At 52.6% G+C, this 22272-nt stretch overlaps 6 protein-coding genes across 6 annotated transcripts; 2 read left to right on the forward strand and 4 right to left on the reverse strand.

The window, feature by feature from the left end:
- The first annotated feature begins 103 nt into the window (after window positions 1-103).
- On the forward strand, window positions 104-609 carry LY79DRAFT_225654 (uncharacterized protein). Its single transcript, XM_060551639.1, has one exon. It carries the CDS (start codon window positions 279-281, stop codon window positions 534-536), a length of 258 nt encoding a protein of 85 aa, XP_060413738.1. The 5' UTR covers window positions 104-278; the 3' UTR covers window positions 537-609.
- LY79DRAFT_516450 (proteasome regulatory subunit C-terminal-domain-containing protein) lies at window positions 600-2474 on the reverse strand (the record flags this gene model as incomplete). Its single annotated transcript, XM_060554822.1, has 3 exons — window positions 600-743; window positions 805-2129; window positions 2210-2474. 3 exons carry the CDS (start codon window positions 2472-2474, stop codon window positions 600-602), a joined length of 1734 nt encoding a protein of 577 aa, XP_060413739.1.
- Window positions 2475-4151: 1677 nt separating this feature from the next.
- On the reverse strand, window positions 4152-7022 carry LY79DRAFT_225708 (uncharacterized protein). Its single transcript, XM_060551640.1, has 2 exons — window positions 4502-7022; window positions 4152-4447 (listed from the first exon to the last, which is right to left on the reverse strand). The coding sequence occupies exons 1-2, from the start codon at window positions 6668-6670 to the stop codon at window positions 4193-4195; spliced, it is 2424 nt and encodes an 807-aa protein (XP_060413740.1). The 5' UTR covers window positions 6671-7022; the 3' UTR covers window positions 4152-4192.
- Window positions 7023-12530: 5508 nt separating this feature from the next.
- Window positions 12531-13769, forward strand: LY79DRAFT_590653 (uncharacterized protein; the record flags this gene model as incomplete). Its single annotated transcript, XM_060561183.1, has 1 exon — window positions 12531-13769. The coding sequence occupies one exon, from the start codon at window positions 12531-12533 to the stop codon at window positions 13767-13769; it is 1239 nt and encodes a 412-aa protein (XP_060413741.1).
- Window positions 13770-16443: 2674 nt separating this feature from the next.
- Window positions 16444-18237, reverse strand: LY79DRAFT_659727 (amino acid permease; the record flags this gene model as incomplete). The annotated part of the gene is made up of 3 exons (XM_060562752.1): window positions 16444-16883; window positions 16941-17998; window positions 18053-18237. 3 exons carry the CDS (start codon window positions 18235-18237, stop codon window positions 16444-16446), a joined length of 1683 nt encoding a protein of 560 aa, XP_060413742.1.
- Window positions 18238-20919: 2682 nt separating this feature from the next.
- LY79DRAFT_555506 (EC11 protein) lies at window positions 20920-21527 on the reverse strand. The gene is made up of 2 exons (XM_060557931.1): window positions 21216-21527; window positions 20920-21159 (listed from the first exon to the last, which is right to left on the reverse strand). Exons 1-2 carry the CDS (start codon window positions 21325-21327, stop codon window positions 21113-21115), a joined length of 159 nt encoding a protein of 52 aa, XP_060413743.1. The 5' UTR covers window positions 21328-21527; the 3' UTR covers window positions 20920-21112.
- Between the last annotated feature and the right edge of the window lie 745 nt (window positions 21528-22272).

The raw sequence follows: 22272 nt of genomic DNA on the forward strand, positions 1-22272 counted from the left end.
CAATGGTGTTCCGTCAGGTTCCCATATTTATCATCTGATCAAGCCACTCACCTTCTCTGCGAGGCCTCAAGAGTTGGCGGGCGATCCGGTTGCACCCAAGTGGGTTGTGACAGCTTCCCGTCGGCGAGTGCAATACTCTGGCCTCCGTCTTAATCGACTTGGAACGACCCGTGCTTGGGGCGCCCTTCAAGTCTCATAAATGGGGCGGCAGAGCTGAAGAACAGCAGTGCTGAATTGGCAATTTCCTCCTTGTCTTGCGCTATTTAGTACATAGGGTCATGCGAACCCACGGCCTAGCCCAACTCACACATACACGTCCGTCACCGTCGGGCATCCCTCTTCTTCTCTCCAGAGAACAGGACTTTTCTGCCAACTGGCAGACAACACAGCATGCGTGCCCGGGTACGAAAAACATGTCTATCACACACCAGGAATCAAACCCCGAAGCCTCCTTTCCGCCCCAGCGCCACCGTCTTCATCGAGTAACCAGATATAAAGTCCCGAGATGTTTCCGGGCCACGTATTTGAATTTGTAGTACGAGTCGGCAAGCACCGAAAAAGTCGACAATGCAGCAGTGAAGTAGTGGATAGCGTTGTTATTACATTCCATCAAAGTCACCACCGAGGTCGTCCTCGTCCAAATCTCCCTCCTGTATCTCCTTAGCCATCTCACGCTCGCGCTCACGGGCCTCCTGGGCGTTCTTCAGTTCGAGACGGTGCTGGTTCATCGGGAAACGCATAGCCTGCACAAGATGATGTTAGACAAGTCTTTGAAATGAAGTTATTTATGTGCGTGCAACTTACCTTGACACTCTCATCATGCAGGGCCAAGCACGCGCGGATTCTGTCGTGAAAAGCTTCGCCAGGTTCCCGCGTAGCATAGACATCGCCGACCTCCTTGCTCTTCATGTAACCATGCTCGCGGTCGAGGGTAGCCTCGATGACTCCGTCACGGATGGCCTTGGCGACGATGTACTCTGCCGACTCTTCACTACCAAGATCGAGACGGATACATATATCACGAAGGGAGATGCGAGAGTATGATAGAGACATCATGCGGATGCCAGTCTTGATGACGTTCTGGCGCAGACGCAGAATAAGACTGTAGGTACCGTCCCGCCGGAAGGTATCGGCGTGATCCGCGATGATGGTCTCGAAGTTTTGGACTTTGCCCACCCGGACGGCCTGAACAAGGAGGAAGTAAGGGTGCAGCGAGAGCTCGAGGGTAGGTTGGCGGAAGGTGGTTCGCTCAGGGATATCACCCATCAGAAGCTCAACGACCAACAGAAGCTTAGTAGCCGTCTGAGAGAAGCCCACTGCGCAGGCGCTGGAGGGCGCCTTTCTTGTCGCAGCTGTAAGGTGCTCGTGTGCCTCGGTGTATCTAAGCTGAATGGCGCGGATGCGTCCGAGGTAGTACAGGAAGCGGGCGACCTGGTTATTCGCGGCGTTCTCGGGGAACTGGGTGTGCGAGACAAGCAAGTCAGCTTGCGCAATATGAGACGTCAGCAGGTAGCTGCGAAGCAGGAGCACAATGACCGAAGCCTGCGTGTCGATGTCCTTGCGGAGGACGGCAGTGCGCAGAGCGGCCAGCAGAGTGGGACGGATGGCGACAACCGGGGACTGGGGAGAGGGAGGCTGCGGGGTGAGGTTCTCGCAAAACATTGAGTAGTAGAAGTAGACCTTGGCAGAGAGGGAGTCTAATGTGCGGCGGTTGAGCGTGTGGATGCGGTCGGTGAGCTGCTTAGAGAAGTCGGCTCCGCGCTGGTACTGCTTCGAGTCGTAGAGGTGGACCTGAATCAAAATGCCAAGGAAGATGTCAATCTCCGGAATGATCTCTTTGGCCTCTTTCTTCGGGGCGCTCTTCGCCTTGGTGGACTCGCTGTCGACCTCCATCTCGTGTCCGCTTGACTTGCCGAGGGGCACATTCTCGCGGCCAATAGCGATCAGAAGCTGCTTGGCAACATTACCAGAGGTAACGGTTGCGGGGAAGGTCTCAACGATGGCCTGGGCAATGATATCGGGGGTCAGGCGCTTGCGGATGGTGGAAATGGAGCGCAAGGCCCGGAGGGAGAATCTGGCGTCGAAGAGGGCAACTGCGCGGTCCAGCAGAGCGAAATTGCTCTTGATGTCTGCAGCAAAAGCAACCGTTAGTATCGAAGCTGTCACTGAAGCAAGAAATGCGTGCCCGACGCGATCACTCATCACGTACCTGCCACAGCCTGCACCACAGGGTCGACCTTGACCTCTGCGTCATCCGCCTTGTCCTCATCGCCCATCGATATGTCGCCATCGGCGTCTGCCGGAACAGCGGGCGCCTTCTTGGAGGGAGGAACGACAACTGTCATCTCCTCGTCACCATCCTTCGCTGCCTTCTTGCCCCTGCTCTTGGCGTCCTTTGACTCGGTGTCCTTGTTGTTGCGGACGCCGTTCTCGAGGGGGTCCTTCCCGCTGCGTGAGGGTGTTTTGCCCGGCATATCTGCTCAACCGGCTAGCGGTGGATATGTGTGAGAAGAGGGTGAGGGTGCTGCTCGGAATGGCAGCGACCGGATTCGATCGTGGAGTTGCGCCTAGACAGCAGGATGCGCGTTGAGTATTTGGTTGAGATGCAGAATCACCGTCACGTTGCTTGGTCGGAGCGAGAAGGGGAGGGAAATGTCAGGTGACACGGGCGTCGAAGGAATCAAGCTGGAGGGAGTTTCGGTGTCGGAGCTTTACCGGGGAGCGGATATCGTTGATGGGAATGGGTAGTTTGCTGTTTTGGCCGTTTGCCTCGTGATGCAGGAAGGTTCGATGGAGAGAGAGCTCAGAGATTGAATACCTGAGGCTCAGGTTGTTGCTCTTAGGTCCTTGGGGCAATTGCTCAGCCTGGGCAAGTACCTCACGCCCACTCCCGCCACGCTAACCAGCACCAGGTCACGGTATCATGATGTGGGTCAGATACGAGTCAGATACCGCCGGATGTGCATGTGAAGCTATGAGGGTGGATGTACCTAGGACGTACCTTCTTTGAGCAAGTGAGATTCCCGGGTGTGCTGGGGGCATGGAGCAAGCCCCCAAATGCTGAGGAGGGACGTGTCCCAGGCGGGAGTGACGTTGTCGATGCTGCCTGCCTGACCTGGCTTGCCGGCTGCGGTGGCCTTTTTTGCGCTGCATTAATCCGTAATTGTGCAGGAATTATGTAATTGCTTGCAATTGCGACCGCCACCCATCAATTATTGAGCTTTTGCTCTTGAGCTATCCAGGTCAGGTTGTCGAATTTCTGTTGATATTTGAAGGCAACTGCTAGTTAATAGGATAGCGTTTCAATCAGTTTCTCTTCTGTAATTCTGGGCTTCATCTATGCTCAATTTTACATGATTTTCTTTTTCTCTTTGCGTAGGACTTGCCGTCTTCGTCGTTACAAGACTTTATACAATCTGAATCCGGAACCAGCGCCAATTGCATGTTTGCCTGTGACGCTCAGCTGAAAGCGGATTGCCGCCCTAGTCTCCCTTGCTTTAACAGTTTGATAGCTTAGCTGGGCGGCTGATCATTAAAGCTTCGTCCGACAACATACGTAGCTACGCCATCGATAACTGAGCATGGGTAAAATTCAGTCGGCTGACGATGGAAGATCGTGCTTATCGTAAGCTGCAACAACGGGCGGCCTCAGTGAGTACGTGATATCAATTTGGGTATAACGTAGACAACCCACGAGCCAAGTTGCCGCGCAGGGTTTGGGCTGCCCTGAAAAGCCTGCTTATAACAACCCTACCAAACGCCGCCATTCTGCTTCCTGATCCGTTCCGTGTGATGCCATTAATTCCGATCCATCTACCGTCATAGGGCAAATCTCATCTCGCTGCCTAGGTGTAAAAGCCTAATCCTTGTGCTGAATAAAGTTAATCTCGACCTGGCCCGCAGCCGACAGGTCCATCTCATGCCCGCCACCCACAGCCGAGTATGGCAACAAAGAGGGACCGGTGGCTTGACTCGGGGCACTGGCCTGATTCTGTGCCTTCCTGGAGGGCGATGCGGCTCTCTTGCGCGATCGAGGCTTGGCTTGTACTCCAATGTTCGACTTTGCCGGGGAAGTATCGATGTCTGCATCCCCGTCCTCTCCCTGATTGAAACGGACGTTCTTTGCAGCGGACGCCTTCGTCTGCGTTCGCTTTTTCTTCGTAGCCAGCTGCGGTTTCTCAGTGGGCTCGTACTACTCGCCCTTACCAGAGGTAACCTTGGCAGCCTGGATGGCGCTCATCTTGGTGATCCAAGCGGTCGACGGCTGAATCTTGCGGACGGTGCGCAGCTCATCGGATGAGTAGCCGGGAACGCGGATATTATAGGTGCGCTCGAGGACAAGTTGGATGTCGCGAATCTCAAGAACTTTGGATCCTCGCTCCTTTGCGTTGCGGCAGGCCGTCTCAAGGACGTTGTCGACGAAGCTGTCGGCCATGGCCAAAACGCTCTGCGAAGCTGTCAGTATTCCCGTAACTGGTGGGGAAATCACTCGGAAACTCACCTCTTCGACCTCAGGGGTCAGCATGTTAACCTCCTGGCCCTCGGCGTTGCCACCACAGACCTGCCGAACAAGTTCGTCCAGCTTCTTCTTGCTCAGAACATGGTCGCCCTCAGCCTCATGGACATAAGCGGGGATCTTGGCCATCGCGGGCTGTCCCATGACGCCTCCGGCAATGCCGCCACCGCCTGTGTAAGTAGGACGGCCGGCGCCGGCGCCGCCAGACATGGCGACTGGTTGAGGGACTGCAGTGGCTTTCTCCGGGAGCTGCTTGGGGATTGGGAGCTTGGATTGCAGCGTCTGGGTCGGCTGGGTAGGATGCGCTTGTTGGTGCGGAACGGCACCGGATCCCATGACGCCTTGGGCATGAGCGCCAGCCGAGCCGGGTGTGCCAGTGGCCTGCTGCTGCTGCTGCTGCTGCTGCTGCTGCTGCTGCTGGACGGGCATGGCCGAGGTCTGCGAGTTCATACGCTGATTGGCGCGCGAGACGGCGGCGGAATGGCTGAGGGCTTGGCCGGGACCGGGAGGAACGGCTGATTGGGGAGTCGCAACACGCTGGGTAGGAGTGCCAGCTGAAGGAAGCCCACCGCCTGCAGAGACGGAGGCTATGGCGGTATTAACAGGGGGAGGGTGATGCTGGCCTTGCGGCATGGTTTGCTGTGGTGCGGAAGCCATGCCAGATTGTGCCTGGGCAGGTTGAGTGGTAGTCGGGGCTTGGGCCGAGGGAGTGGAATTTTGGCCTTGAGCTGCTGCCTGTGCTTGAGCCTGTTGCTGCTGGTGTTGCTGTTGTGCCTGCGCTTGTGCCTGTGCTTGTGCCTGCTGCTGCTGCTGCTGCTGAAGTTGTTGTTGTTGAGCCTGTTGTTGTTGTTGTTGCTGCTGCTGTTGCTGAAGGGGAGTGCCGCGACCAGCAGCTGCGGCGGCCATCTGCTGGTTCTTTGCCGCCTCAATCGCAGCGTTGACTGCGGTCGTGGGGTTCTGCGCGTTCTGCAGAGCGGGAGTGCCTTGTGTGGTCGGGGCTGGACTTGTTTGACCACCACCACCAGGCTGTGTTGACGGAGGCTGCGATGTCGTGAGAGCCGGGCTGTTTTGCTGCTGCTGCTGCTGCTGGTGGTTTTGCAGTTGTTGCGGCTGCGTCTGGGGTGCCTGGTGTTGTTGCTGCTGGGAAGGAGGTCGTGGGGTCGCAGCGGCCGCACTTGCCGCAGCCGACGCCGCCGTTTGCCCCGCTGCCGCAGCAGCTGCAACGGCCGCTCTTGCCTTGTTAATGCCCTCTTGGCTCTTGCGGAAGTTGGTCACAAAGCTGTGCGCCTCATTGTACATCTTCTGGGCATGGTCCCTTCTTATCTGAAGCTGTTTCTGTTCATCTGCACCAAGCACACCCTTTTCCTGCTGGTTCTTGATGTGTGCATCGATCCTCTTCATCTGTGTCCCCTGCTGGTCCATTTGCATTAGGGCGCGTAGGTACTTTGCCTTGAAGTCATTTGACCATCGGAGCGCGCTCTCTTGTCCCTTATCGAGGATCCCCTGCGGCGGGTTGAACGTCATCTGTCGGATGTGCGCGAGGATGTGGTCCGGGAATTGCGTCGTCTGGGGCGCCTGTTGGGGCGTGGCGGAAGTTGGCGCAGGCGCTGGGGCAGGCGCTGAAGTCGGCGCTTGAGCAGGCTCTGCGGTCGTTGAAGGGTTGTTCTCGGTCTTCGGTTCCGACTTGACGGCAATACCTCCGGCATTGCCTTGATTGGCGGCCGCAGTCTGCGGCTGCTGCTGGGTTTGTTGCGCTGGAGCGGATGCCTGCGCTGGCTGGCTCTGTTGCTGCTGGGCAGCTGGTTGGCCTTGCTGCTGCTGCTGCTGCTGCTGCTGCTGCTGCTGCTGAGCCTGCTGTTGGGCCTGCTGCTGTTGCTGGACCTGCATCCTCCTCTGCTGGAGCTTGTTGATCAGCATCTTTGTAAAATCCTGAATCTTTTTCTTGGCGTCCTGATGCTGTGCAGATTCCTCGGGGTGCGTCTCGTAGTGATTCCATAACTGGCGGAGGCCCCTCTCATACTTGGCTTTCTCTTCGTCATTTAGGATCGGAAGGTTTCGCATCATCTCCGGTCGGTACATGGGGGGCTGTCGCGCGCCAGGCACGACTTGGCCGGCCATGGGGTTCGTCTGGGCAGGCTGGCCCTGATTGTTCATCGCAACGGTTCGATCGCGAGCTAGTCACGAGGGTTGGAAGGGGGTCGCGGTAGTTCGAAGCCTCGCCTTTTCGACAGGGTGAGGACTGCAGCGAATGCACACGGCGTTGATTCTTCAAGAAAAATTCTTCGCGAGTGTTGGAACTAAAGAATGATCTGCAGTGCTGGCTTCCAATTTTATGGATGAAAAAAAGAAGGCCGAAGGGTGCGACGAAGATGTCAGATGTGTAGTTGCGACAAGGCACGCGTAGCTGGAAAGTTCCGTGTGGGGTGTGACGGTCATCAGTGATTGGACAAGAACGCGCTCGCCCTTCCGCTCAGGCGTGTCTTCACCAGCAAGGCGGGAGACCCAGTTCATCATTAAACGTTGCTTTCCGCTCAGCCAAGTCAGGCCAACCCTGTTGGGCAGCTCGTGTGAAGTAAGCCAAGAACGAAATGGGGGTTCTGTATCTTCAACGCCCAAAGACCACTCGGTTTCAACAAAGTCCAAATTCCGGTTGGTATCATGGCAATAGGTAAAGCCAGACGTCATCTCGGATGACTCAAGGGGGCACTTTCATAGTACCCAGCGACCAGCTGACCCATGCTCACCGATGAGCCTTCATGGAGCGACATGCCCCGTGGGTTCTCGACGTGAGCAACTTGAGAAGCGACATGCCGCCATTATTTCTTCAACGTCGGCAATCATCTTGATCCCAATACTATATCAAAAATCCATCACCCGTAGTTTGACCGGCAGAATCTTGAGCAACCGGCAAGAAACGTCGTAGCTAGAGTCACGTCCTCCGCTGTGGTCCTGATGCTTCTCCGAGGGAAACCTCAAGCCCAGCTGGGTGAATCGTGTTGGCTGTGAAACTGGCAGAGCCTCAACCCAAGGCGGAGAGTAGAGTCCAGGTTTCTCCGCAAGAAGCAGGCTTCTCGAACAAATATGGACACTCGAAGCCACCCACCACCGATGGGCCACACGTGGAGTTAGACGCTGCTGGCCTTCCTGCGGGAGAGGCCCGCCGGACCTGCAGATGAACGGGTCTCCCCTGGGCCCTTGGGCCGCCTGCTCTGGCGTACTCCCCAACGCACACTTGCGCAAGTTGACGATGCAATGCATATAGTCGACAAGGTACGAGAGGGGGGATACGCCCTAGCCCGGAAGGAAGTTGGTGCACTTTTTTCATATCAATTTTGGCATAAAGCATGCCGTCAGCTGGCGAAAATTAAAAACTTTGGTGTTTAGAGTATGGAAAAGCCGCGGAACGTCGTATGAATGTGAGGCTTATTGATGTTGGACCTCGTCGAGGGATGGCCCAAAGCAGTTTCTATCGGACCAATAACAGTTTGTGCTCACGCAGTCGAGGATATCTCGTCAAGGAACATGGCGGTTCCAACAGAGAGCAATATGATCGGGCCGGGTCGAGTCTGATGGAATCCGACCATTTCCTCTTGAAGGATCTTCCTTTCGGGCCTCGAGCAAGGGATTAGAAGAAGGAGGGGCTGGGCTGTCAGCTTTGGGCTGCAGGGAATGACGCCCAGCCCACACCTCAGATCCTTGTCTTGTTGCGAAAGGCCCTGGTGCTGACCAGCAGCAGGCTGTGGGCTCGCCCAAGCGGATTCCGGGATGACATGGAATAGCAGTGGTGGTTTTGGCGGTGTTGAGATAATATCCCAGCGAAGAGGTCCGTCCCTCTGATGGCGTTGAAGACACTATGGTGTGCTTAAGTACCAGGGACCGGACCGGACCGGAAGAACAAAACAAAAAAGCGCAGAGGCGGCGACTTCGTTTCGGGTCTCGACGTCGTGCAACTCGAATTCGCTTCTGTCTCGCCTTCTAGAAATGAAGCCGTCTCTTCCCCAAGCCAGAAAGAAAGAGAGAGAGAGAGAGAGAGAGAGAGAGAGAGAGAGAGAGAGAGAGAGAGAGAGCAAGAGGAAGGCAGGCTGGTTTGAGGCAGTTGTCGAGAAACCCACTTGCCGTAGGAAAGTACTTGCCGAATCAGTCCACTGCTGAGCGTGCCTTCCGTGTATGCATTCTGACCGCCTTCTCTCCTACGGTGCGTTCCTTCTCCACAAATCCGACCCGGCCACGAGCATGACAATGCTGCGTTGCAGTCTTGCCCCTCCATCTCAATTTTTTCTCCCCCGCGCACTCACTTACATAGTAGGTAGGTAGTACACTCACTTACCTACCGGTACCTCCACAGCCATGGCGGCCAGTCAATCGACCGACCAGTCTCGCCCTTTTACACTAGCTTGCTGTAACCCAGGGTTGTAAAAAATACTACTAGTATTTAGTATACTAATACTAGACTTAAGTATACTTAGTATTAGTATAAGAAAACTATACTAACCTTAGTATTAGTAAGTATTAGTATAGCCTTTGTTAGTATTAGTATTACTTAGGTATACTTAAGTATACTAATTAGTATATAAAAATAAATAAAAATAAATAAAAATATAGATAATATATTTTTAGTTATTAATATACTATATATAAAAGTATATATATACTAGTATAAATATATATATACTATTAATACTTTTTATAGTATTTTTTTACTTTTTTTACTTTATAATTATAATTAATTTATAATTTATACTAGTTTTTAAGTATTAAGTTAATTATTACTAAGATACTAGATTAGTAAGTAAGAAGTTTTACTTACTAAAGTAGTTAAAAATAGTGATTATTTATTTAAAATATTAATTTATTATTTTTATTTATTTTTATTTATTTTTACTTACTAATTAGTATACTTAAGTATACTAATACTAAACTAGCCTAGTATTAGTATACCCCTATACTAGACTAGCCTAGTATTAGTATAGGCTCAAAAATACTATTAGTATTAGTATAGGCCAATACTAGACTTAAGTATACTAATTTACAACCCTGCTGTAACCTGCACCTCCTGGTGGTTCCAGTCATCCCAGCTCGTCCTTCCATTCCTGCAACGTCTTGCAACGAGTCCATAGTTAGGAGACATGCTTGCCACCGATGCGCTGTTGTCCGTCGTCAAAGCCGCCTCGACATCCTCGTTCATTGGGCACGATTGCTGCTACCCAGTCTGCCGTCACCTACTCCTCTGGCAGTCTATTTTCCGGTTTTCGCAACCCATCCACGCCTATCACGTCTGGTCCCGTATTGACGGGCACCACCAGATGGACCGCCGGATGGATAACTGTGGCTGAACTCTCTGACACATTCCGCACCATATTACCCTCTCTAACAAGAAGCAGACAGTCTAGTCAAGTTTCTCCCGTCCAGTCTCTGGGAGCCACGATGAGTTATCGACACAGGATACAGACATGGCTGTTGATTGCGTGACAATGCGGCTTGACCCGCGGGCAGTGAACCAACCACCACACGTTCTGGCCTTTCGCGACACGAACACATGCCCATCCTACACCAGGTGTTTACCATATGAGGATCTTCGATCTTTCCGCGAGCAATTACCACCGTGCTTGACATTAAGAGCTGCCATCAACGGCCACGAAAGCCTGACAGGGTCGACTATGCCAGACAAGACAAGACAAGGCTTGAGCTTCCAAATTGAGAAAGAACAAGAAGAAATGTCGCGAAAAAAAGGCTTAAACTAGGAAAACAACCAACAAGCAAAGGCAGGCCGAGCGAGAATCGCGGCGATCTGGCGTTCAGTATCCAGCCACACACCCCTCCATTACCCCTCCCTCCTTCGCGTCACGCTTCTCACCCCACCCCCTTCTCCCAGGTCTCTTTCTCTCGCACTGGACTCCGTCGTCACACAACACCTTTCGTTACCGCCCCAATTCAGCCCAGTACAGCCGAGCAAACCCATTCGAACTTCAACCCAGTCATCCCGCCTGCCGCTGCGGTATCCGCAAACGTGCGAGTGCTCACTGCGCACACATGTAAATTTTTTCATCCTCTCGCTCTCCTTACAGTACTACCGCGCTGCGGGAGATACGGGTAGACCGGGGTGTCTGCTGGAGCATTGCTGCCCAAAGTCTAACTTGCGCCCCGCGAGAATGCGAAAAAGAGGAGACCGCCGCCGACCCCAGCCGCCGTGTCACACAAGGCTTTTGCCTCTGATAGGAAGACATCCATGAAAAGAGTTACAGCATCCAGCGGCAGGCTGGGACCGTACTCCGTCCTACTGACTGGCGCCAGCAACACCGACACCAGCAGAAGCACTAGCGCCCACGCACAAATTTCGGAAGTACCGCTGCAAAAAGGCATTATCTGTATGTGGGGAGAGAGAAAGAAAGGGAGAGAGAGAGGCTCGTCTAACCTTTGAACGGGGTCTCTTGCTGCATGGCATGGCACGACATGGGTGAGCATGGGCATGGGCACAGCTGCAACGTACATGTGCAATGCCTTCTTTTTATTCTTAATTCTCTTCCATCCCACACATCCGTAGACAATCCTCGTCCTCCTTTTCCCTTTTTCTTCTCGTCGTTGACACAGGTCTACCTCCAACTTTGTCTGGCCATCATTGCACGCTCCCCAGTTGTCCTCCCTGGCCTCCTTCGCTCCTCAGCATAAAGGGGCGATCCGCGGGAATTGACTGGGTATATCAGCCATATAGAACTATAAGACCGGACTGTCTGGTTGCGCCTTCGAATTTCTCGGCTTATTGCGGAGTCGCCCAGCAGCCTTTCCGATAGTCGAATCGAGTCAAGCCGTCAGACACCTTCACTCACCTGCGATAGTCTGCATATCCGTATTTCAGGATCCTGGAATCACAGACCGGCATTCTCCTTCGACTGTCCGTTCCTTTGGCTGCCCATTCCACTTGAAATCGCCAACACACATCACAACAGAGATACCGAATTCCTCGCGCCGTGCTCTCGTTCTGGTTTCTCTCTCCAGCTCCTGCGGCACTCATCCCACCCTAGCTCACCCCGGCAAATTCCTGAGCCTCTCTTTTGATTCAGGTCCCCCACGCCTGCTTTGGACTTTTTCTCCGACACCCGCTTCGTCCAATTAGCTCGTCGAGGCCAGCAAGCACTACGAGAAGTCGCCTAGTTGGAATTGCTTTTTCGCTCGTGTGCGTATTGGTTGCGCCGCTGTTCCTCTCGTCAGCCGTTCCGCATTGCAACCCTCGACTACTATACTCCCCTCATCAAGGCCGTCCCTTGTCGCCCAGGAGAAATCCCGTCCTATCGTCACCGCCCGCCCGATTTTCGTGGTCCCCACAGCCGGGATCCCGCCCATTACGCCCCCGAAACATTATTCTCCACTGTCTCTCTCTCTCTCTCTCTTCCACTCCCTCTCGTTGGCTTCGGTGACTACCGGCCAATTGGGAGCTCGGTTCAAGTTCGAAAAGGACATTCGGGGCTTTCCATCGTTTGTCCGCCACTAATAGCACTTGGCTTCCATTCTTCGAAGGGTCCTCCTCCCCCGTTGCGTCGCCGCACTCGCGCATTCGGACTGGTCTTGTTCCACCGTGCGCACTGCTCCGTCTTCCGCATTTCTCATCAGATCTATCATGACAACCTACATCCGCAGCCGGATATCCTCTTCTCCTTGCCGGAGATTCTGGCTCTGGGTGTTGACACCTTGACTAACTGTCATCATTCACCTACCTTCTACACAATCCAATCGAATCAATAGCTTTGTCCACTGGCTGACGCTCAAGGAAGCTGATCTAATCCTTCCCCCATTTCCCCGCCAAATTCACTTTCCCCCGCAAGACCGTAACAGAATATCTAGTCCTGCACCAAAAACAAGATTACCAAGATCAACGCCAACGGGCAAAGACTGTCGACCCACGATCCACTGCATCGGTCACTGAGCCTCATCGGCAAGAGACTCATTACTGGTCTTTCCACTTTGTCCATCGCAGCCCCCACTGTCAATGCCTCGTAAAGCACGACCAACCACACCCAGCATGATGCTGGATCCTCTGAGGGGACCAGACTCACCGCCTCAAACCCCTACTTCTACCACACCAATGATCAACCCCAAGTTCACCGCACGACACCAGCCACCATGGCACAACCCCAGTCGTCCGACCTTGTTGGAGGACTCTGGTATTCAGCCTACTGGCAACGGCCATGAATTCAGCTTCACGCCATCTAACCGTTTTGCTCAGCTGTCGCCCCGCAGCTCGTCCGAAGACTCCTCGTCAAATGACGACGAGGAAGATACCGAGTCTGAATCGGAAGAAGATAGGGCAGTGCAATTGGTGACCGAAAACGACGAAGATGAGGAGGAGGAAGACAGTGACGACGAAGAGGAAGACTCAGATGATGACGAGGAGTCGGAGGACGAGGATGACGATGTTCCCATGAATTTCCCCTCTTTACCTTCGGCACCGATGCTAGTGCCGATGCCTGCTCCAATGTTTGTCCCGGGAACTGCGACGATGGCTGTTGACGGTAGTTCCGAGGAGGAATCGGACGAGGAAGTCGAAGAAGATGATGATTCTGACTCTGCGTCCGAATCGGAATCAGAGTCTATAGTCACCCCGCCGGCCCAGAACACTCGTCAGGAAACTCGTCAGGAAAGCCATCGTGCTACTGCCACGGCCGCCGCTTCCAAGGCCAATTTCACTCTCGAAGAACTTTCCGACTTTGATCCCATGGATCAAGACCGCACGGGCACCATCGCGCCCTCAGGCTTCTCCTCCCCAGCCTCGGTCCGCTCTCGTTCGCGAGCTCCGGCGCCCAAAGAGCTGCCTCCCGCCCTGACGCGCAAGATGCGAGACCTGAACTGTGGCCTCTCTAGCTCTGAGGATTCAGATGAGGACTTGGATGAAGATGAGGCAGCTCACCGCGAATTTGTTCGCACGCAGCGGGAGCTGAGAATGCGCAAGCGGAGATCTCACGGCTCAAGCATCGGCAAGCGCACCATCTCGGAGCGCAGTGACTCTGACCACGAGGACTGGACCCCTCTCGACCCTGACGCTCTCGGCTCTAGCGCCCGTAGACTTCGACGACGAGTCGGAGACCGGCGTAGCTTCATCCATTTGCAATTTCAAGACCCGCCTCCCGCTCGCATTGACGAGCTCGAAGAGCCCGAGAGCGAAGTTGAGGGAACATTCATCTTCTGCGACAGCGGCACACTGGCACAGGAGCTCCCTTACTACTCCATCGAGATCATGGAATACTCGACCCCCAGCCCATAAGCCGGGATAGATTGCCCTCAGCGGCACTCACTATACGTTTTACAACAATGCATAAATGGCAACCATAACGATATCCCGCGTTCGGCCTGCAGTGATCTGCATCCCCTATGAAGGGGCAGGTATATATCGACGCACAATGATGATTCACGACGAACATACGGAATATGCATGACTGCATAGATTTACGATGATGGCTTGATGACCGGCATTTCAACTTTTCTTAACTTTCCATTCTACGATGTGACACCATCCTGTCTCGATTGATACCTCACCTAGATTTTCATGGAATCAAGGGGCGATGCCTCGGGAGATTGGCACGGCGTGGATAGCATTATATCTGATGCAGAGATTGATGGTTTCTTTGCTGATAGACTTGGGTTTTGCGCAGAAGAGCCTCATCGCTCAAATCAAACTCGTACCTGTTGAACCATTTGCCCCGGATCCCGTATGTTCATAACGTGACAGCGAGTGGTCAACCCGTGACTACCGTTTCCCTTCGCTTGCCGATGGCCCGCCCCACGCCACATGACCGCAGCCCGGAAGCATTGACGGGCGGCTCTACCGGGGGCGGGGAAGCCAAAGACTAGACGAGCTCACGGTCCCCTTCAGTAAGGCGGTGTGCTCGGTGGCATGATGCTGAGGGCGACGGGCGATGACGTGCAGCGTACCGCCGGTATTAAAGGAGAGGTGGCAGATATGTGTGCTGGTGGGATCACACCGGGGGGCCAGGGCCGTGAAAATCGAGATCTCGGTGTCTATCCCTTCTCTTATTGGATAACATCTTTATCTTGGGTTTCCTTCGGGACACAATCTCGACACACAAGTGTGGAGGGAACAAGGCGGGGGATGGCAGCACACAACATGCACGGGGGCCGCACGTGCTCGGATGAAGACGGCATGTCTGCCATCTGTTGACGGCTCCGGATAGGGTCTCGACCGCCTACTGGACTGGATCGAATCCATTTCTTATCAGCCATGCAATGTCCGCGTAATGGTGGGGAGAGCGCGAGACGGGGAACCGGTTCTGGGGCCAGCCGGAGGTCGAGAGGGATGTTAGAAACGGCGGTCAGTGGGTGGCTGAGGTGGGGGATGGGGGGACGACCTGGGGTGGTGCTGTTTCTTATTTAGGCCCAGCTAGGTGGTTGCCATTGGCCTAGTGCCGCCGGCAAGTGGATGGATGTTCGGATGCCACAGACTGACGGCTTTGCGCGGAGGGCATGCCACTGCGCCGTAGTGACACGGGGAGCAGCGGGATATGGGTCTTCAAGGCGAAGCTCGGGTTACTAGGAGAACTCGGACGTGGAAATCAATGGTTCATTGGAAGGGGGATCGCAGACTGGGGGGACGACCTCAGGATTACCTAGCGGGGGATCAGTATGCCTCTATCCGTTCAATACTTTTTCTTGAGTCTTACCCATGATGGGATACGAGTAGTTGAGTTCACACCGTTCTAGTGGAATATTCTTACCACTGGTGACAAGCCTGTGCCACGGGTCTTGTTATCCAGCGCTCACATCCAGCCGAGAGACATACGATGAGCGCGCCGCATCATTCGGGCACTTCCTGCCCCTCTGCCTCGTTTCCATGTAAAAACAGAGACTGGGGCTTGGATGGGATGGCGTCGGTGGAAGCTACAGGGGTTCGGTGTAGCACCTTGCAAAGAGAGGATGACAGCGGCCGAAGCTCGTCAAGAGGCCTGATATGGTAGACTCGGCAGCCAGGATTGTACCTGATCAAGGTAATTACTGTTTCCCTTGGGTAAATTCGGAGTTGCTACGCTGGGTGAATAGTTGGAATCTCTGTTCCTCGTTGAGAAGGAGACGACCCAAGGATTTTGCGGATCTGTGCCGGGGTTTTAGAGCAGTCGATCGGTGCACTTTCTGTCTAGATTCGAAAAGAATCTGCATGACTTATAGCCCGGAGACCCAGGCCAAGGAAGAAGGCACCAGATCCTTTCGTCTCTTCAGGAGCAAGTAGAAGCAGGCCAGGCAGTCAGTACCACTAAGGCAGATATCCCAGAGGCTCAGCCCGTGCGAGGCAGCGAAGAACCTAGAAAGCTCCCAATCAATGATAGCAAAGAGATGGTAGTTACAACGCCCGTCGGGAGACTGGCATGGCCTGGCAATAACATTGCCGGGGAGGAAGTTGTTGTAGTAAACCACCGGCTCATGCCCTCGCTAGCTAAAGGCTGCTCTGTTCGACTTTCTCAGAGCTAAGGTTTCGATATCGCAACCACACAACAATGTCGCCAGGACTTGTGATGGGGCGTCGTGGCGTAGAAAGATCTCTCCAGTTCCAAACTCTTAGAGATAGCAGTGAGAAGAGCTGGCCCATCGTTGAGGAATCCCATGCTCGGTCCGCCCATGAATTCTTTCTGGAAGGCTTGGTTTTACGAGTTATCGAGTACTTGACGCAGCGTGGCCTGGAATCAATCGTCAAAAATTCGACTACAGTGCAGTTTCCTCAAGGCCTCGACCAAAGCAGTTGCAACGGGTCGTTGAGCATTCTGGCTATTCTGTTTAGACACAATTTCGCGTATCAGGTACATTTCCAGAGGAAAATATCACGTAAAGAATACAGTCTAGAAACATACAATTTTGTAAAGGTGGCCTTGATTCTCACCCCGTTGCTATGAGGGTTTGGGCGCGTTAGCCTTGAACTACAATGAATATACCTAAAACAGCCACGCAAACCCCTTGCGATAAACCTTGGCCAATACACCCTTCTTCCCAGAAGCAGCCTCCTTTTCTCGCCTCTCGGCCTCGAATGCCTCCTTCTCTTCAGCCACAGTCTCACGCGGCACACCTGTTACCAAATCAGCCGTGGCTGAGCGCACACGGCGGGACCTCTTCATGATTTTGAATCCAAATATGCATGTTAGGTATACGGGGATACCAATGTACTGCACAATGAAGTTCTTATAATCAAAAGTGCCGACAAAGACCTCGACGCCCTTGGTAAGCGTCAGAAGGATGAGGAATCCGACAGCAATGTAGGAACCCCAAACTCCGAAAGGAGCACGGTAGGGAATATATGCCGAATCGATACCTTGGGCTTCGCGAGCGCGGCAAAAGAAAATGTGGGACACCAGAATAGAGATCCAGGTCAGCAAGCCTGAAGAACGTGTTAGTTTGTTTTCTGTGTTTATTTCCGCCACAAAAGCCGACTTACCAAAGACAGTGACGACGTTGGTCAAATAGCCAAACACTGCTGCCGCGCCGGAACTGACAGACATGTACGCCAAGCAGCAAAACGCTCCACACAAGCCTAGCGCCACGTATGGAACGCCAGCTTTCGTGGTCCGCGTAAAGATACGAGGGGCTTTGCCATCAGCAGCAATACCGTACAGCGTGCGGGAAGAGATGTAGATATCGGAGTTGGCAGCAGAGAACACAAAGACGACGAGGCAGCCATTGATGACGTGGTCGAGGCCCTTGATCTTGGCGATAGTGATGGCGACCACGAACGGCGAGGCAGCGGCGCTGGTCTTGGCTGATGCAGCGAAGACGAGTTCAGCGCTGTTGTAAGGGACCACCATTCCCAGCAGGAAGACGGAGATGACATAGAAAAAGACGATACGCATGAATGTTAAGCGGACAGCCTGTGGCATGCTGAGCCGTGGGTGGCTGGCCTCGCCTACCGTCACACCGACAAGCTCGGTTCCTGTGAAAGCGTAGACGGCGGCGACCATGGCGCTCCACACACCGAGAAGACGGCCTTGGGCGCCCTCGACCTTGTATGTAGCAAATGCCCCCGGATCGGACCAGTATCTGAATCCGGGACGGTCGCCAGTGGGTCCTCCGCCAAGGGCCAAGATGAACAGTAGCAGGATAACCCCAACCATGATGACAACCTTCAAAGAAGAAAGCCAGAATTCGAACTCGCCAAAAGCCTTGACGCTGATGCTATTTATCAAGAGAATGAGAACCAGGGCAATTGTGATAAAGACAGCCGGGTTGACGCGTTCACCGACCCAAAACTTCATGATGAGAGCGAAGGCAGAGAGCTGGTTGGGCGTTGCCAAGAGGTACTTGAAGAAGTAGGTATAGCCAGTAGCGAAACCAAGTGCCGGGTCGACAAAACGTGTTGCATAACCACCGAAGCCATGAGATAGAGGCATGTAGGAGATGATCTCGCCTAGGGCGGCCATGACGAGGAAGACGAGACAACCGATGATGGAGTAGTCGATGAGGATTCCTGCCGGGCCTGTCTTGACGAGGGCAGAGCCACTGCCAACTGATTAGTTGAGGCCCACGATCTTCGTGATGGGAAATTCCCCTTACGTTCCAATCAACAATCCTGTTCCCAAAGCGCCGCCAAGCGCAATCATCGTAACATGGCGGGTTTCGAGACGCTTGTGAAGCTCATGGCCGGGCTCTACGTTGAGGTCGTCGACTTGGCCGAACTTGGCACTCTGTTCTAGGGACAGGTTCTCCAAGCCCGACGGGCCCTTCTTCTCGTGGTCCATGATTGTTGTTTCCGAAAGAATGGATAAGGAGCTGAAGATGAGATGTTACGGTTCGTGAGCCTTGAAAAAGGACCGCGAATCATTTGAGTTCAAGGTAATGACTAAGTGGGGGTAATGTGAACTCTCTGGCTCAGCAGAGTTCAAGTGATGGAGCCGACGGCGAAGCCAACGCCGAGAGCCCTATAATATCCAATTCGCGCCAAGGCCAGGCCCTCAGTCAGGCGACTCGAGCCTAAGCATTCCGAACTTGGTCGTCATCTTTACCAGCTCGTGGGTCCGGGGTAGGTGGTCCGGGGGTGGATACCAAAACGGAGGAAAACGCGGGGCGGGAAGTGTTCAGATCCGCTGGCCGCCTGTTTTGATATCTGACAACTGACGGAGAGCACTTCGGCAGCCATGTCCCTATCAGCATTTGCATCTTTTTCTTGAAGGGCGTACGGCGTACTCGTCATTCAGAGCAGATACTGCAGCCCGGCTTCTTGAACTCCAATATTGGTGAACCTTTACTTGCAAGCACACTACTCACGTTTGCAAGGTTTCTCCCAGCAACCTCTACCTGTAAAGTATAACCTACCCGATTGGCCATTTTGATTAGCAAAAAAGTCAAACTATACACGGCGGCTCCCACACTTTCTGCCGAGGCCGCCGCCATCACCTTGCAGACTCTTTAAATAGCCCCAGAAAATTGACGTCGGGCTCAATTACCTACATGTGGCTCTTCATGTGATGAACTTTATGAGAGCGCTCCACTAAAGTCAACTGAGGGCACGATAGAGTCGCTATCCAGCCAGTACCCTGTGAGTTGGTCGTCGTCGAAGCCGGCCAGGCTAGGTTCACAGTCGAGTGAACCTGCGATTGAAAACATTTATTACTCCGATGGCAGGCCTTTGTCTGTGCTACCTGTAGCGGGACGTTGTCCGGCAGATAAGTTTTGGCTTACGACGTCGTTGCGCAACAAGAGCTAGATGTCGTTCTGGTAGCCTCCCATGGCTGTTGGCGGTGCGGGATGCTGGACTTGGTGAAGATGTACCATTTCTTGCAACTTTTCCAGCCCTTCTTCTAGACAGCGAGCTACGATGTTTTCTCGGGCGATCATGGCGTCGAGAATGCTGAACGCTGCCTGCATGTAGCTGCTATCTCGGATTGGAAGACCAGGTACGGCGGCCATCAAGAAGAGCACAGATGCGGCCGAAAAGGTCGGCTCCGAGTCAAATGAGAGTAATGATCATATCCAAGCATTGATTAAAGTTTCAGGCGTTCTTTCCCCTATCTACCAACCCAGAAGATGCTGCCACTGAAACGCTGACAGAATGCGAAGATATTTGCTCATTGAGTCTAAGGAGGTCTTGAACAACACCCCGAAAGGGCTGGCGAGACCTCGATTGGCAATGTCTTGTTGGGAGAGGACAATCATGCAATGGGTTCATCCGGAGTAGGCGTGTCACCAGAACAATACACTGGGATTATTGTCAGAGGTTTCTGGCGACGTGATATGCCGAGATGACAGCTGGTCCAATCTGAATGCTTGGGCATCCAGGTGTAGAGGTATCTTGGGGAACTCAGATCGATCAAGTTGGTTCTGGATCGTGTTAAGAACCTGGCGACTGTGAGCTCAGGTGGACGGAAAGCCGAACCATCTTGTTACAAGAGTAAGAAACGACGAACAAATGATGCGGGCTGCAAAAAAAGCTCATTGCTTCAGCCCATTCCGTCAGTCATGGACGTTGATGGCCTATCTACTAAGGAGTTTCTCAAAGTCGATAGACTTCGATGTTCTTCATAGTTGTCCTCGCCACCATCAGCGGGAGTGTCATCATCTATTACCGTAAGTCAATGTAGTAGAGAGGCCATGTTCATCGTCGAACGGGGCTACTGCTATAGGTTGATTCATACCGGCTGCAAAACATCATGGTAGGTTATTTGGCGCGAGTAAGCAGACCATGACTAGCTACTCACCCTGATAGTCAATATTGTCACCAGAAGTTAATCGACAGCGCCGAGGTCGGTTAGGCGAGAGAGGTTCTCTGCCAACTTCATACCCAGACTTCCGTTTCAGATGGGTCAGAAAAATGGGACGCTATCGACCCAATCGCATTAAATTGCAGAGACCATAACTTTCCAATCATCCCAATTCAAAACGCATTCAAATGACTTGCGCACCCAGCTGCCGCACGGCAACAAACCTGAGCACTTGATCTTGCGCTCACTACGTCGCGCAAATCCATAGCCGCACGCACACGGCTCTTTCCGACTTGAAAAAGTTGGAACCGTCTTTCTCCGCCAACAGCCTGCAAATGATAAACCCTGTTGGCCCGTGGACAATTATTGTTGGCTCGAGGTTTGTTGTTGTTGTTGTTGTTGTTGTCGTCGTCGTCGTCGTCGTCGTCGCCAACCGGAGCAAAACAAAACATACGGCTGTAGAGGAACCAAAAACATACAACACCAGGTATTCGCTAGTCGTCACTGACCTAACTACTAATCTGGCCCTTACACTCTTTCTTTTTAGATCAGAAACGACCACTAAGTGCTGTTTTTAGTAACCAAAAACGGCAGCCTCTAAATAGTCCCTGCTTTAGAAGGAAAAACTGCCGTGGCCTGGGAATGGGCATGTGATCATTCCAGTGCAAGCCGTACTATTGCAGAGAAACCTAGTGTCAAATAAACATATCAATATTCTGAATCGGTCGCTTGTTTTTTTGGGTAGATGTAATCACGCACGCAGTCACTGTTTGCCAGCGAAGCGCCCTGACAAAACCCGCAATAGTCCTCACGACACTATACGTCACCAAAAGTCCCGTTTGAAAGTGAGGTGTGCGTATTTTACTAAAATACTATCTTCTGTCTAACCTCCCCAGAATCATGTGCAAGGCGCCACTTATGCGACGAATCGCTTTCCGTTGCAGGTGGGAGCACAGAAAGTGTCTATCAACCGCAGTGGTCAGTACTTGTTTAAATAATAATTGCGGAAGTTGACTTACTGCACTCGGCCTCACTGGGCTTGGGGCAAGTCCTCTGGCAATCCTCGCAGGCTCCAGCCATGACAGAGGCGGCGTAGGTAGCAAGAACAACGAAGGTGATCTGGAAACGCATTTTGATGTATGTTGTAAACTTTCAACGTTTGTGTTGTGATGTAGGTTATGAGATAGAGTTGTGCGATTGGCCCGGTGGGATGTTGCAATGATGATGGGATGAGATGGTGTGATGACAGGACAGAAATATTGAGACGAACGCAATTCTTTTCACGTCCTTTATACTCACATTTTCATACAAAGGCACTGTCTATGTTAATAGGCATGGAGTCCAACAGTATCAGCAGAACTGGGGTAACGCTTGACTCCTGTTTCAAAATATCACCGTTGTACTGACAAAGTACAATAAAAGTGGAGGCACCCCCTTCTTGTTTATACTCTAGCAACTGCTATATACCTTAGCACTTTGACACACCCCCTAGACCTAAGAGCGCTTAAGACTTAGGCCTATTTTTATGCTAAGGGATATACTGACTAATGCTCCTATCCTTAACCTAGATAAGCTATAGACTAGGTCTAGTAAGGCTATTAGACTTTTTATATATGTGCTCTCAGGGTGGGATTTGAACACTAGGCCTCTAGGTTATAGTAGTCTGGAGTGGGGTGTTGGCCTACTAGCGCAAATTAGACTGTTAATTGACAAAGTATATTAAAAGTAGAGGCACCCCCTTCTTGTTTGTACTTTAGTGACTGCTATATACCTTAGCACTTTAACATGTACAGAGTATAACTTAAATCCCCTAGTTATGCACTACCTCTACTTCTCTACCACTTAGAAAGGTAAAAACAGTGTATTCCTACTAGAATATAGTATGTTTTCTAAGCTTAATAATCTACTATTGCTAGGCTCTAAAAATAAGGAAAATTTCCTATAAAACACTTTAGTAGTAAATATAATATAAAAATTAGGTAGGGTTGAGTTATTTTGCAAGTTCTGTTTTACGAAGATGTCGCTGCGGCGCCTGGAAAAGCGTTCGGTGTGGAATAGGTGCTGACTCGCCTCCTT

This window comes from Colletotrichum navitas, assembly GCF_030913465.1.
Source record: "Colletotrichum navitas strain CBS 125086 chromosome Unknown LY79scaffold_33, whole genome shotgun sequence".
In the NCBI taxonomy this organism is placed as follows: Eukaryota; Fungi; Ascomycota; class Sordariomycetes; order Glomerellales; family Glomerellaceae; genus Colletotrichum; species Colletotrichum navitas.